Source organism: Heptranchias perlo, chromosome 6, assembly GCF_035084215.1.
Source record: "Heptranchias perlo isolate sHepPer1 chromosome 6, sHepPer1.hap1, whole genome shotgun sequence".
NCBI classification, from domain to species: domain Eukaryota; kingdom Metazoa; phylum Chordata; class Chondrichthyes; order Hexanchiformes; family Hexanchidae; genus Heptranchias; species Heptranchias perlo.
Window position 1 is genome coordinate 112320798 of NC_090330.1, and position 16385 is coordinate 112337182.

Below are 16385 nucleotides of genomic sequence, written 5' to 3' on the forward strand. Positions count from 1 at the left end.
TAGTTTCATCTGCCATTAGAAGCCTGGTTTGTACAGCAAAGGCTATGGGCCCCGACAGCATCCCGGCTGTAGTGCTGAAGACTTGTGCTCCAGAACTAGCCGCACCTCCGGTCAAACTGTTCCAGTACAGCTACAACACTGGCATCTATCTGATAATGTGGAAAATTGCCCAGGTATGTCCTGTCCACAAAAAGCAGAACAAATCCAATCCGGCCAATTACCGCCCCATCAGCCTACTCTCAATCATCAGCAAAGTGATGGAAGGTGTCGTCGACAGTGCTATCAAGCGACACTTACTCACCAATAACCTGCTCACCGATGCTCAGTTTGGGTTCCGCCAGGACCACTCGGCTCCACACCTCATTACAGCCTTGGTCCAAACATGGACAAAAGAGCTGAATTCCAGAGGTGAGGTGAGAGTGACTGCCCTTGAAATCAAGGCAGCATTTGACCAAGTGTGGCACCAAGGAGCCCTAGTAAAATTGAAGTCAATGGGAATCAGGGGGGAAACTCTCCAGTGGCTGGAGTCATACCTAGCACAAAGGAAGATGGTAGTGGTTGTTGGAGGCCAATCATCTCAGCCCCAGGACTTTGCTGCAGGAGTTCCTCAGGGAAGTGTCTGAGGCACAACCATCTTCAGCTGCTTTATCAATGACCTTCCCTCCATCATAAGGTCAGAAATGGGGATGTTCGCTGATGATTGCACAGTGTTCAGTTCCATTCGCAACCCCTCACATAATGAAGCAGTCCGTGCCAGCATGCAGCTAAACCTGCACAACATCCAGGCTTGGGCTGACAAGTGGCAAGTAACATTCGCCCCAGACAAGTGCCAGTCAATGACCTTCTCCAACAAGAGAGAGTCTAACCACCTCCCCTTGACATTCAACGGCATTACCATCGCCGAATCCCACACCATCAATCCCACACCGTTGACCAGAAACTTAACTGGACCAGCCATATAAATACCGTGGCTACAAGAGCAGGTCAGAGGCTGGGTATTCTGTGGCAAGTGACTCACCTCCTGACTCCCCAAAGCCTTTCCACCATCTACAAGGCACAAGTCAGGAGTGTGATGGAATACTCTCCACTTGCCTGGATGAGTACAGCTCCAACAACATTCAAGAAGCTCGACACCATCCAGGACAAAGCAGCCTGCTTGATTGGCACCCCATCCACCACTCTAAACATTCACTTCCTTCACCACCGGCGCGCTGTGGCTGCAGTGTGTACCATCCACAGGATGGACTGCAGCAACTCGCCAAGGCTTCTTCGACAGCACCTCCCAAACCCGCGACCTCTACCACCTAGAAGGACAAGAGCAGCAGGCACATGGGAACAACACCACCTGCATGTTCCCCTCCAAGTCACACACCATCCCGACTTGGAAATATATCGCCGTTCCTTCATCATCGCTGGGTCAAAATCCTGGAACTCCCTTCCTAACAGCACTGTGGGAGAACCTTCACCACATGGACTGCAGCGGTTCAAGAAGGCGGCTCACCACCACCATCTCAAGGGCAATTAGGGATGGGCAATAAATGCTGGCCTCACCAGCCTCGCCCACATCCCATGAACAAATAGAAAAAGAAAAGGAGGCAGGGTCAGTGGGATGACATCTGTTGCTACTGCTTCTGCCCTGAATGAATTACACAACTGAACACCAGCAAGACCCTAATGTTCAGTTGTGTAGAGCAGCATAAGTGAGGCCCACAGGATGTTCCAAACTGGGATCAGGGCCTGGAAGGAACATATCTGTATAAAGGGGCCAATTTCAAACTGAAACATCTGTTTAAGCCTGATACTACCGGCTTAGTCCTCAAACAACTGGCAAGTACCTAATTTTGCTCCCCGCTCAGCGGGTGCCCAAGATGTACCAATACTGGCACGATGCCCACCTGTATTCTGATGATTTCCTGACTCCAGAAATTCTCAGCAGGATCAGGGTCCCAGGTCACCAGCAGGATCTGATTCCTGCTCTGCCATAGTTACTGCGGCAAAGTGGGATGGCTGGTTTTTGTCCCCATTACTTCTGATGTTCTTGTGTCAAAGAATTGAATAGAAGGGAATTTGAAGTAATTTTGCTCCTTGGTTATACCCTTTAAAAGTGGGCCCAACTGTAGTGTTGAATTTAAACTCCATGTGGTTGAACTCTCACCTTTATTAGGTATATTTTGATTCTTAACTTTACCAGTTGAAAAAACCAAGATCACTTGCTCCACATTAGTAGAAAAAGTGTTCACACTGACCTTACCTTGTTGCATAGCCTCAAGTGCCTCACAAACTGGCTCCAATATACTGCTAGTTTTTGTCCAGTGATGTAGCCGTAGGTTGTACTTGCCGCTGGACTGCCTCTACTATGCCACTACCTGCTCAGCTCTTGTGGCCGTGGACTCTGTCCCACTCCACACTGCCCTTCTGATCTTCCTCATCATCCTTTGCTGAGCTGGCTCTTCACGCTGACTAACAGCTCTTCCTCAGATCAACTTCCTCTTTTTCACTGGTCTCCTGAATTACTCTTCAACGTTCTTCAGCTAACCCTAGTCTTCAGTGCTCCTGCTTCCTGGATTTCACTCCTACTCCCTTGTTGGTCTCTCATCCAACCATATAATCTTTCGGCTCTGCCTTCTCCAATATCCAATGCCTGCTGATCCCTGCTCCAACATCTATTAGTCCTCAGCTTATTTTATCTCCTGCTGCCATCCCAGGCTTAAATCTTCATGAATGAGCCACAGCTTTGCCTTGTGCCTTGCTTGGCATTCTCCGTCAGGCCCATTGTGACAGCCATCATTGCCTCTCTGTGAGCAGCAGCCTCCCCCATCCATCTCTCTAAGTGGCTATCTCATCCAATGTGCTGCTCAGGGGTTAATCTCTTCACCTTCCTTCGCATTCCAGTTACTCAGCCCATTGCCCAGGGATCCCCATGGACTCTACTACCAGATCTACAATCATTGCTCCCCTTTGTATATCTCTCTAGAATGGTCACTCACTCGCAAACAAGGTCCTTGCTGTCCATGACACTGCACTGCACTGACCAAAATATGGCTCAGGGGTAATGATTCCCTCTTTCCAGCCCCCAAAAAGTCACAAATAACATCCTTTGTGACTGTTGTGCATTATCCCTCCTTTTAGATATGTCCACAGCATTGGACATGACCAACCAAGCCATCATCTCTAGTACCTCTCCTTCATTGTCCAGCTCCATTGGGCCGCCCTCACATAGTTACATTCCTTACTTTGTGAACACCAGAGCATCACCAGTTTCAGCTTCTCTGCAACAGGCACATTTCAGCCGTGCAACCGGCACTTTCCGCCATGTACGGGCACTTTCCGCCGCGTACAGGCACATTTCCCCAAGTATCAGCACTTTCAGCCCTGTACATGTTTCACCCTGTGTAGGCATGTTTCACCATGTGCAGACATGTTTCAGCTATGGAACATGCACATTTCAGCCGTGTGCAGGCACGTTTCAGTCATGTACAGGCATGTTTTACCATGTATGGGCACGTTTCCGCCATGTAAAGGCACATTTCAGCCGTGTACATACCAGCACATTTCACCCATGCAACAGGCATGTTTCAGCCGTGTATGGGTACTTTCTGCCCTGTACTGGGCATTTTCCACCATGTACCAGCATGTTTCCCCATGTATCGGCACTTTCAGCCCTGTACAGACACGTTTCACCCTGTGTAGGCATGTTTCACCATGTGCAGACACGTTTCAGCTTTGAAACATGCATGTTTCACCATGCACAGGCACTTTTAGGCCGCATATAAGCACGTTTCACCGTGTATAGGCAAGTTTCACCCATGAACGTGCACTTTTTGCCATGTACAGGCACGTTTTACTGTGTACAAGCACATTTTGGCTGTGAAACATGCACATTTCAGCCGTGTGCAGGCATATTTCAGCCGTGTACGGGCATGTTTTGGCCATGTGCACGCACATTTCACCTTGCACAGGCACCTTTAGGCCACGTACAGGCACGTTTCACCATGTACAGGTACATTTCACCGTGTACAGGCACGTTTTCCTTGTTTCTAGAGCAACATTTATGTACAGACTAACCTTTGAATATGTGTTTGGCCGCACAGTGCTTACCAGAAATAGAATGATGCACATTTGGTCATGTGTCGTCCTTCTCACAAACAGTGATATGTGTTGTTATATGAAGCTTTATTTTTTGAACATGCATTCGACCTGAATTCATTTTTAAAAAGAGTAAGTAAAAATTGCCGAACTTTCATCCTGGAAATTGTTTTGTGCACAGATTTCTGCATTTGTCATACATGGGTTGCTGTGTATGTTATTCAAGATTTCTATGTATGTTGCTCACAACTTTCTGCATGTGTTGTACACCAGTTTCCGTAGATGTTGTACACAGCTTTCTTCATGTGTTGTACACAAATTTCTGTAGATGTTGTATGTAGCTTTCTTCATGTGTTGTACACAAGTTTCTGTATATGTTGTACACAGCTTTCTCTGTATGTTGCCTTTAACCAGATTTATCCCTTGTGTTTCTCTCTCCTTCTGCCCTTCCTTCTGCTGCTCCTGATCACTCATCCTCCGTTGCTTGTAAATGAATACCCCTGTCCTTTCACCTGGAAAATCACAGACAAAGCGAAAGTTCCTTTCTGCCGAACAGTCTACCATCTTTATGCTTTCCCAGACTTCCAGTAGTCTAAGTTTCTAAAGAAAAAAAAGGTGACTTCTCTCTATCTTCAAGGTGCGTGAGAGCCGGCTTTTCAATGTAACCATGGTAATTACTGTCAGTGCATGTTTAAAAGAATAACAAACTATCTCTTCAAATAAATCAGGTAGTGCCAAGGCTTTAAATTGTGTAACAATCAATCGATATTTGTTTCTTCCAATTGTACCGATGTTCACAATGAAACCGAATTAGTAACCTTTGAGCTTTTGAGCTTTGTGGCTGGAAAGTGATCATTCTGGGATGTGTGCATGATGTGGAGTTCGGCCATTCCTACAACAGTGGCATTAGCCGCTGAGCCTTTGCATTGTGAGAAATTTCCACCCGAGGGACGGAAAGTTTCTGGGAAGCAATTCCTACTACTGAGCACGGAGGACCATAAATGGTGTGACGAGAGTGAAATCTAAGCTCAGCCTCCCAGTTGGAGAAAACATCTAGAAAATAGTTGTACACTCATGAAAAAAATGTAAATTCAGTGGTGGGGTCAGTGACTGTAATGTGAATTCAGGGGTGGGGTCAGTGACTGTAATGTGAATTCAGGGGTGGGGTCAGTGACTGTAATGTGAATTCAGGGGTGGGGTCAGTGACTGTAATGTGAATTCAGGGGTGGGGTTAGTGACTGTAATGTAATTCCCCTGGAATCCTGGACTCATATCTCAAACCATTTGTTCTCGGGATGTTGGCAACACATTTAGAGTCATAGAGTCATACAGCACGGATAGAGGCCCTTCGGCCCATCGTGTCCGCGCCGGCCATCAGCCCTGTCTACTCTAATCCCATATTCCAGCATTTGGTCCGTAGCCTTGTATGCTATGGCATTTCAAGTGCTCATCCAAATGCTTCTTGAATGTTGTGAGGGTTCCTGCCTCCACAACCCTTTCAGGCAGTGAGTTCCAGACTCCAACCACCCTCTGGGTGAAAAAGTTCTTTCTCAAATCCCCTCTAAACCTCCCGCCTTTTACCTTGAATCTATGTCCCCTTGTTATAGAACCCTCAACGAAGGGAAAAAGCTCCTTAGTATCCATCCTATCTGTGCCCCTCATAATTTTGTACACTTCAATCATGTCCCCCCTCAGCCTCCTCTGCTCCAAGGAAAACAAACCCAATCTTCCCAGTCTCTCTTCATAGCTGAAGCGCTCCAGCCCTGGTAACATCCTGGTGAATCTCCTCTGCACCCTCTCCAAAGCGATCACATCCTTCCTGTAGTGTGGCGACCAGAACTGCACACAGTACTCCAGCTGTGGCCTAACCAGTGTTTTATACAGCTCCATCATAACCTCCTTGCTCTTATATTCTATGCCTCGGCTAATAAAGGCAAGTATCCCATATACCTTCTTTACCACCTTATCTACCTGTTCCGCCGCCTTCAGGGATCTGTGAACTTGCACACCAAGATCCCTCTGACCCTCTGTCTTGCCTAGGGTCCTCCCATTCATTGTGTATTCCCTTGCCTTGTTAGTCCCTCCAAAGTGCATCACCTCGCACTTTTCCGAGTTAAATTCCATTTGCCACTGTTCCGCCCATCTGACCAACCCATCTATATCGTCCTGCAGACTGAGGCTATCCTCCTCGCTATTTACCACCCTACCAATCTTTGTATCATCAGCGAACTTACTGATCATACCTTTTACATTCATATCCAAGTCATTAATGTAGACCACAAACAGCAAGGGACCCAGCACCGATCCCTGTGGTACCCCACTGGCCACAGGCTTCCAGTCACAAAAACAACCTTCGACCATCACCCTCTGCCTTCTGCCACTAAGCCAGTTTTGTATCCAAAGTGCCAAGGCACCCTGGATTCCATGGGCTCGTACCTTCTTGACCAGTCTCCTGTGGGGGACTTTATCGAAGGCCTTACTGAAATCCATGTATACCACATCCACTGCGTTACCCTCATCCACACGCCTAGTCACCCCATTCCTAGTGCCCTAAGGTTGAGGTGGGCCTTCTCCTTGAATCGCTGCAGTCTGTGTGGTGATGATGCTCCCACGATTGAATTAGGTGGGGAATTCCAGGCTATTTACTTATATACTGCTGTCAATCAGTAGTTATTGAAGTGACTTGGAGGGAAACTTGGAGGTAATTATGTTCCCATGATCTTGTTGCTCTAGTCTTTCTCAATGATAGAAGGTTAAGGGGAAGGAGATGCTGCTGAAGTAAGCTTTGTGCATCCTGTAGATTGTACATACAGCAGCCCCACAAAAGGGAACTGAACAGGTTTCTGACAGTGAGTTGTAGATCATCAGTGGGTTCAGCAATGATTAGTCTTATAGTTGCTGGAGTTTGATCGCCATGCCAGAATTTCCCATAGTTTTTCCCTAAATTTTTGCTTCTCCCAGGTGATTGCACAGTTGGGAGGAGGGAAGTTATTAATACATGTAGGCTCCTGATTATCATGCCTTTCCCACTCCTGATTTTCATACTCTTACAATTTTCATACCTGTCCTGCTTCCAATTTTAACATGCCCCCTGCTCCTGATTTTCATACTTCTGATTCTCAAACCTCTTCCTCCACCCATTTTTGCATCTCTTCCACTCCAGATTTTCACACATCTCATTTTTTAAACCTCTCCTCCTGTAAGAGATCATGAGGTGAGACCAAATTGGATGCAACAGTCCTTTATTTCAAACACAAGCGAGTATTAATACATTTCAGTATTTAAGTATTAATTTACAGAGAAGTATAACGATATCACCCTGTTCCTCCTCTGGGTAGGACACATGGTCCAGCTGGCCCTTTCCAATGCAGCGTTTTAACCTCTACAATTAGATTTTGGTTTATTCTGCATTTATATACATCCCTTTTAGTCACCCGACCCCTGAGCCATCGAAACTGTCATGGTTAACACCTCCCTATTTTTGTCTCCATTCATCAGATAATTGTTTAACTGCTAATCAATTTAACCTGTTGTTTCCTGTTATTCAAAGGAACATGAGATGCCTTAATCCCATCCCAGACGGTTAACGTGATCTCGGGGCCGGTCTATCCACCGCTTACTGTCCTCCATTGTTCCAGCTAATCGCTGATATTAACACATCTCAGAAGAGCATGGGATGCTTTCCATATACGATGTGGAATGGGGCTGACCTGCCTGCTAGTTCCTGTTTTTCCACTGTCCCAGCTAATCTCCAATATTAGCATATCCTTATCTGACAATGACCTCAGGATGTGATTAACTTTTGATTTGTGCATCAGCAGTTTAGCAGTTTTTAGGTTTAAACTTGATCAATTTGAATGATTTGCAATGCAGGATGGTTAATACAACCAAACAAGAAATGTCCTTTTCATTCCTACCCCCAACATTCTTACACTCCTGATTTCCAGACCTCGCCCACTCTGATTTCCAGACCTCGCCCACTCTGACTTCATAACCTCTCCCATTCTGATTTCACAATCTCTCTTACTTCCAATGTTTACGTTTCCTGCCACTGCCTGCATGTTAGCTTTAGGTTCTCCTACTGTCTCTCTTGTTTCTGATTCTGCTGCCTTTGCAGTAGGGAAGGAATTCTGTGTGTAGGTGATTGAAGCAAGTCTATGAAGGCATTCATTGCAGCCAAAAATGGGCACACATTGCATAGGTGCATATAATCTCAGTTATGAGAAGCACTTTTTAATCCCCTCTAACGTTGTATGATTTTACCTGTTTGGCCGAGAAGGAATTTTGCTTTAATTTGTATTATGCTGTTGCTATGACGTTAGATTCAGCTCACAAGAGGTTAACTCCCAGACATGCAAGCTTTCGGGGATGTTGTTAAAGACAAATTTGATGAATCAGCCAGCAAAAATATGTACTCTTGCCCACCATACAAGTTTTGAGACAATGGGAAATCATCCAGCATATCCTAGAACTGTTTTCACCTTTTATGCTGGAATGGTTTTCAGTCAATACACTCAACAGGAGGCTTAGCTCAACAGACAATGCAATTCCCATAGCTCCCACACCAAGGGAGGGGACAGTTTTTTATTCAAGCTGGTAGCTTTGATTGGCAGCTTGACGAACCAATCTTCAACACAGTGAGCTGAAGGAAGGGTTAGTAGTCAGTCTTTATATCTGTACAAGCCAGTCTATAGTAGATTTTGAGTCTGGAACAGTGAGAGAGGCAGAGAGACCTCACACTCTCTCCAGCCAGTGAGGCTCCAGGATATGACATGCCTGTAAGAGTAAGGTTAGTGCCAATTAGTTCAAGAAATGCTGATTTGTTAAGTGAGTTCAGCCCGTAACCGGGTCAAGTTGTATATTTTGTTATGTTTTATGATACAAAAGCAATAGGGAATTGAGTGGATCTCACTAGAAAACTATGTTCTGTTCATTCATATATTTTGTGTAAAGCATTTTATTGGTCTGCACTTGGCCTCATCTGCCAAGAATGCTTTCAGACTACTTTCCAAAAAGATATTAGAATGGAATGAAGGGACATGTGAGGTCATTGTATCCATCTCACAGCAGGAGATCTTGTTGTTATCCTCTGCAGGTCTCACTGTTATTTTACCAAATATTGGGCAGTAAAGATGGGCTCCAGATTGTAGGGAATGTGAGATCCATTACAGAGTAACCAGGTGAGGTGAGAGTGATTGCCCTTGACATCAAGGCAGCATTTGACCAAGTGTGGCACCAAGGAGCCCTAGTAAAATTGAAGTCAATAGAAATTAGGGGGAAAACTCTCCAGTGGCTGGAGTCATACCTAGCACAAAGGAAGATGGTAGTGGTTGTTGGAGGCCAATCATCTCAGCCCCAGGACATTGCTGCAGGAGTTCCTCAGGGGGGGAAACTGGCAGGTGAAGAAACGAATGTGTCTGTGAAGTATGTGAGGGCGAAAAGTTGCATTGCTAATGGGGGGAGGTGTCCCTGTGAACTTGGGGGAGGGAATGTTACAAAGTTTGGGTCTGCACTGAATATTCTCTGTGTATTTTATTTTATTCGTTCATGGGATGTGGGCATCTCTGCAAGGCCAGCATTTAATGCTCATCCCTAATTGCCCTTGATAAGGTGGTGGTGAGCCGCCTTCTTGAACTGCTGTAGTCGGTGTGGTGAAGGTCCTCCCACAGTGCTGTTAGGTACGGAGTTCCAGATTTTGACTTGGCGACAATGAAGGAACGGCGATATATTTCCAAGTTGGATGGTGCGTGACTTGGAGGGGAACGTGCAGATGGTGTTGTTCCCATGTGCCTGCTGCCTTTGTCCTTCTAGGTGATGGAGGTCACGGGCGTGGGAGGTGCTGTCGAAGAAGGCTTGGCGAGTTGCTGCAATGCATCCTGTAGATGGTACACACTGCAGCCAGTGGAACATAGGAACAGGAGTAGGCCATTCAGCCCCTCGTGCCTCCTCCGCCATTTGATAAGATCATGGCTGATCTGTGATCTAACTCCATATACCTGCCTTAGGCCCATATCCCTTAATACCTTTGGTTGCCAAAAAGCTATCTATCTCAGATTTAAATTTAGCAATTGAGCTAGTATCCCGTGAAGGGAGTGAATGTTTAGGGTGGTGGATTGGGTGCCAATCAAGCGGGCTGCTTTGTCCTGGATGGTATCGAGCTTCTTGAGGTGTTGTTGGAGCTGCACTCATCCAGGCAAGTGGAGAGTATTCCATCACACTCCTGACTTGTGCCTTGCAGATGGTGGAAAGGCTTTGGGGAGTCAGGAGGTGAGTCACTCGCTGCAGAATACCCAGCCTCTGACCTGCTCTTGTAGCCACAGTATTTATGTGACTGGTCCAGTTAAATTTCTGGTCAATGGTGACCCCCAGGATGTTAATGGTGGGGGATTCACCGATGGTAATGCTGTTGAATGTCAAAGCGAGGTGGTTAAACACTCTCTTGTTGGAGATGGTCATTGCCTGGCACTTGTGTGGCGTGAATGTTACTTACCGCTTATAAGCCCAAGCCTGGATGTTGTCCCGGTCTTGCTGCATGCAGGCACGGACTGCTTCATTATCTGAGGGGTTGTGAATGGAGCTGAACACTGTAAAATCATCAGCAAAGATCCCCACTTCTTACCTTAAGATGGAGCTGAAGATTGATAAAGAGGAGGTACTAGAAAGGCTGGCTGTACTTAAAGTAGATAAGTCACATGGTCCGGATGGAATGTATCCTAGATTGCTGAGAGAAGTAAGGGTGGAAATTGGTACTGGCCATAATCTTCCAATCATCCTTAGATACGGGGATGGTGCCAGAGGACTGGAGAATTGCAAATGTTACACCCTTATTCAAAAAAGGTGTAACTACAGGCCAGTCAGTTTAACCTTGGTGGTGGGAAAACTTTTAGAAACGACAATCCGAGACAGCAGTAGCAGTCATTTGGACAAGTGTGGATTAATAAAGGAAAGCCGCACGGATTTGTTAAAGGGAAATCGTGTTTAACTAATTTGATTGAGTTTTTTGATGAAGTAACAGAGAGGATCGATGAGGGCAATGCGTTCGATGTAGTGTATATGGACTTCCAAAAGACGTTTGTTGAAGTGCCACATAATCAATGTTGAAGCCCATGGAATAAAAGGGGCAGTGGCAGCATGGATACGAAATTGGCTAAGTGACAGGAAACAGAGTAGTGGTGAATGGTTGTTTTTCGGACTGGAGGGAGGTGTACAGTGGTGTTCCCCAGGGGTCAGTACTAGGACCACTGCTTTTCTTGATACATATTAATGACTTGGACTTGGGTGTACAGGGCACAATTTCAAAATTTAGATGACACAAAACTTGGAAGTGTGGGAGGAAACAGTGAAGAGAATAGTGATGGACTTCAAGAGGACAGGCTGGTGGAATGGGAGGTCACATGGCAGATGAAATTTAACGCAGAGAAGTGCAAAGTGATACATTTTGGTAGAAAGAACAAGGAGAGGCAATATAAACTAAATGGTACAATTCTAAAAGGGGTGCAGGAACAGAGAGCTCTGGGGGTATACATGCACAAGTCGTTTGAAGGTGGCAGGATAGGTTGAGAAAGTGGTTAAAAAAAGCATACGGGATCGTGGGTTTTATAAATAGAGGTATAGAGTACAAAAGCAAGGAAGTTATGATGAACCTTTATAAAACACTGGTGTGGCCACAATTCTGTGTCCAATTCTGGGCACAGCACTTTAGGAAAGATGTGAAGGTCTTAGAGAGGGTGCAGAAGAGATTTACTAGAATGGTTCCAGGGATGAAGGACTTTAGTTAAATTGATAGACTGGAAAAGCTGGGGTTGTTCTCCTTAGAGCAGAGAAGGTTGAGAGGAGATTTGATAGAGGTATTCAAAATCATGAAGGGTCTAGACAGGGTAGATAGAAAGAAACTGTTCCCATTGGCGGAATAGTCAAGAACCAGAGGACAGAGATTTTAGGTGATTGGCAAAAGAACTGAAGGCTATGTAGGAAAAACTTTTTTACACAACAAATGGTTATGATCTGGAATGCACTGCCTGAGGGGGTGGTGGAGGCTGTTTCAATCGTGGCTTTCAAAAGGGAATTGGGTAAGTATGGAATCATAGAAGGTTACAGCAAGGAAGGAGGCCATTCGGCCCATCGAGTCCGCACCGGCTCTATGCATGAGCAATCCAGCTAGTCCCACTGCCCCTCCCTATTCCCGTAGCCCTGCACATTTTTTTGTTTCAAGTACTTATCCAGTTCCCTTTTGAAGGCCATGATTGAATCTGCCTCCACCACTCCCTCGGGCAGTGCATTCCAGATCCTAACCACTCACTGTGTAAAAAAGTTTTTCCTCGTATCACCTTTGGTTCTTTTGCCAATCAGCTTAAATCTATGCCCTCTGGTTCTTGACCCTTCCACCAATGGGAATAGTTTTTCTCTCTATCCACTCTGTCTAGTACTTGAAGGGAAAAAATTTGCAGGGCTATGGGGAAAGAGCGGGGGAGTGGGACTAGCTAGATTGCTCTTGCAGAGAGCTGGCATGGACTTGATGGGCCAAATGGCCTCCTTCCGTGCTGTAACCATTCTTTGATTCTACGGTTGGGCCTAGGACACTGCCCTGAGGAACTCTTACAGCGATGCCCTGGGGCTAAGATGATTGGCCCCGAACAACCACTACCATATTCCCCTTTTTCCCCTAGATTCCCATTGACTTCAATTTTACTAGGGCTCCTTGATGCTACACTAGGTCAAATGTTGCCTTAATGTCAAGGGCAGTCACACTCACCTCACCTCAGGAATGCAGCTCCTTTGTCCATGTTTGGACCAAGGCTGTAATGAGGTCAGGAGCCGAGTGGTGCACCGGAACACATAAGAAGAGCATAAGAAATAGGAGCAGGAATAGGCCATACGACAGCTCGAGCCTGCTCTAACATTCAATCAGATTATGGCTGCACTCCACTTTCCTGCCCGATCCCCATATCCCTTGATTCCCCTAGAGTCCAAAAATCTATCTGTCTCAGCCTTGAATATACTCAATGACTGAGCATCCACAGCCCTCTGGGATGGAGAATTCCAAAGATTCACAGCCCTCTGAGTGAAGAAATTCCTCCTAATCTCAGTCTTAAATAGCCGACCCCTTATCTTGAGACTATATCCCCTCTTTCTAGACTCTCCAACCAGGAGAAACAACCTCCCAACATCTACCCTGTCAAGCCCCCTCAGAATCTTACATGTTTCAATGAGATCACCTCTCATTCTTCTAAACTCCAGAGAGTATAGGCCAGTCTGACTCAACCTCTCCTCATAGGACAACCCTCTCATCCCAAGAATTAATCTGGTCAACCTTTGTTGCACCACCTCTAAGGTAAGTATATCCTTCCTTAGATAAGGAGACCAAAACTGTACACAGTACTCCAGGTGAGGTCTCACCAAAGCCCTGTACAATTGTAGTATGACTTCCTTACTCTTGTACTCCAACCCCCTTGCTTTCCTAATTGCGTGCTGTACTTGCATGCTAACTTATTGTGTTACTTGTACCAGGACATCCAAGTCTCTCTCGACACCAATATTTAATAGTTTCTCACCATTTAAAAAATATTCTGATTTTCTATTCTTCCTACCAAAGTGAATAACCTCTCATTTCCCCACATTATACTTCATCTGCCACCTTCTTGCCCGCTCACTTAACCTGTCCATATACCTTTGCAGGCCCTTTGAGCCCTCATCACAGCTTACTTTCCCACCTAGTTTTATATCGTCAGCAAACTTGGATACATTACACTCAGTCCCTGCATCCGAGTGGTTAGCGTCTGGAATGCACTGCCTGAGGGGGTGGTGGAGGCAGATTCAATCATGGCCTTCAAAAGGGAACTGGATAAGTACTTGAAAGGAAAAAATTGCAGGGCTACGGGGAAAGGGCAGGGCGTGGGACTGGCTGATTGCTCCTGCATAGAGCGGGCATTATCTCGATGGGCCAAATGGTCTCCTTCTGTGCTGTAACCTTTCTATGATTCTATGATTCTAAGTCATTAATATAGACAGTCTTTACCCCCTCAGTTCACCGGCACACTCCTTACCAGGCCCCCCACCCCCCCACCCCTCCAGTCACCAGGACACTCTTTACACCTCCCTCAGTTCACCGGGACGTTCTTTACCCCCCTCGGTTCACCAGGACACTCTTTACCCCCCTCGGTTCATCAGGACACTCTTTACTCCCTCAGTTCACCGGGACACTCTTTACACCTCCCTCAGTTCACCAGGACACTCTTTACCCCCCTCGGTTCATCAGGACACTCTTTACTCCCTCAGTTCACCGGGACGTTCTTTACCCCCCTCGGTTCACCAGGACACTCTTTACCCCCCTCGGTTCATCAGGACACTCTTTACTCCCTCAGTTCACCGGGACACTCTTTACACCTCCCTCAGTTCACCAGGACACTCTTTACCCCCCTCGGTTCACCGGGACACTCTTTACACGTACCTCAGTTCACCAGGACACTCTTTACCCCCCTCGGTTCACCGGGACACTCTTTACACCTACCTCAGTTCACCAGGACACTTTACCCTCCACGGTTCACCGGGACGCTCTTTACCCCCCTCGGTTCACCAGGACACTCTTTACCCCCCTCGGTTCACCGGGACACTCTTTACACGTACCTCAATTCACCAGGACACTCTTTACCCCCCTCGGTTCACCGGGACACTCTTTACACGTACCTCAATTCACCAGGACACTCTTTACCCACCTTGGTTCACCGGGACGCTCTTTACCCACCTTGGTTCACCGGGACACTCTTTACCCACCTTGGTTCACCGGGACACTCTTTACACCTCCCTCAGTTCACCGGGACACTTTACCCTCCACGGTTCACCGGGACGCTCTTTATGCCGTCAGTTCACCAGGACACTCTTTACTCCCTCAGTTCATCGAGACACTCTTTACACCTCCCTCAGTTCCCTGGGGCACTCTTTAACCCCCTCAGTTCACCGGCACCCCATCCACCACCCTAAACATTCACTCCCTTCACCACCAGCACACTGTGGCTGCAGTGTGTACCATCCACAGGATGCACTGCAGCAACTCGCCAAGGCTTCTTCGACAGCACCTCCCAAACCCGCGACCTCTACCACCTAGAAGGACAAGGGCAGCAGGCACATGGGAACAACACCACCTGCACGTTCCCCTCCAAGTCACACACCATCCCAACTTGGAAATATATCGACGTTCCTTCATCGTCGCTGGGTCAAAATCCTAGAACTCCCTTCCTAACACCACTGTGGGAGAATCGTCACCACACGGACTGCAGCGGTTCGAGAAGGCAGCTCACCACCACCTTCTCAAGGGCAATTAGGGATGGGCAATAAATGCCGGCCTCACCAGCGACGCCCACATCCCATGAATGAATTTTTAAAAGTTCACCGGGGCGTTCTTTACCCCCCTCAGTTCACCGGGACGCTCTTTACCCCCCTCAGTTCACCGGGGCGCTCTTTACCCCCCTCAGTTCACCGGGACACTCTTTAGACCTCCCTCAGTTCACTGGGACACTCTTTACCCCCCTCGGTTCACCAGGACACTCTTTACCCCCCGCCCCCACCCTGCTTCAGTTTACTGGGACACTCTTTACCCCCACTCAGTTCACTTGAACACTCTTTACCCCACTCAGTTTACTGGGACACTCTTTACCCCCCATCAATTCACCGGGACACTCTTAACCTTCCCTCCAGTCCCTGGGACAATCTGTACACTGCCTCTTTTCACTGGAACACTCTTTACCCCTTCTCAGTGCACCAGGACACTCATTATCCCCTCGGTTCACTTGGATAATCTTTACCCCTTCATTTCACCGGGACACTCTTCACCCCTCCCTCATTTCACTGGGACACTCTTCACCCCTTCCTCAGTTCACAGGAACACTCTTCACCCCTCCCTCATTTCACCGGGATACTCTTCATCCCTCCCTCATTTCACCGGGATACTCTTCATCCCTCCCTCATTTCACCGGGATACTCTTCACCCCTCCCTCATTTCACCGGGATACTCTTCACCCCTTCCTCAGTTCACTGGGACACTCTTTACCCCCCTCATTTCACCGGGACACTTTTTACCTTTCTCATTTCACCAGGACACACTTCACCCTTCCCTCAGTTCACCAGACACTCTTCACCCCTCCCTCATTTCACCGGGACACTCTTCACCCCTCCCTCATTTCACCGGGACACTCTTTACCCCTCCCTCGGTTCACCGGGACACTTTTTACCCCTCCCTCAGTTCACCGGGACACTCTTTACCCCTCCCTCATCTCACCAGGACACACTTCACCCTTCCCTCATTT

At 47.1% G+C, this 16385-nt stretch overlaps 1 protein-coding gene across 12 annotated transcripts in view; it reads left to right on the plus strand.

Moving 5' to 3' along the window:
- atp11a (ATPase phospholipid transporting 11A) overlaps positions 1-16385 on the plus strand; it is a 292743-nt gene that overhangs the window by 254355 nt on the left and 22003 nt on the right. For 4 of the 12 annotated variants that reach the window (XM_067986673.1, XM_067986676.1, XM_067986674.1 and 1 more), the window contains one exon: positions 4613-4723. The exons of the other annotated variants lie outside the window; for them this stretch is intronic. In XM_067986673.1, the coding sequence (XP_067842774.1) occupies positions 4613-4690 (78 nt within the window). In that variant the 3' untranslated portion in view covers positions 4691-4723. The remainder of the gene's footprint in view (positions 1-4612; positions 4724-16385) is intronic. 12 annotated transcript variants of the gene reach the window in all.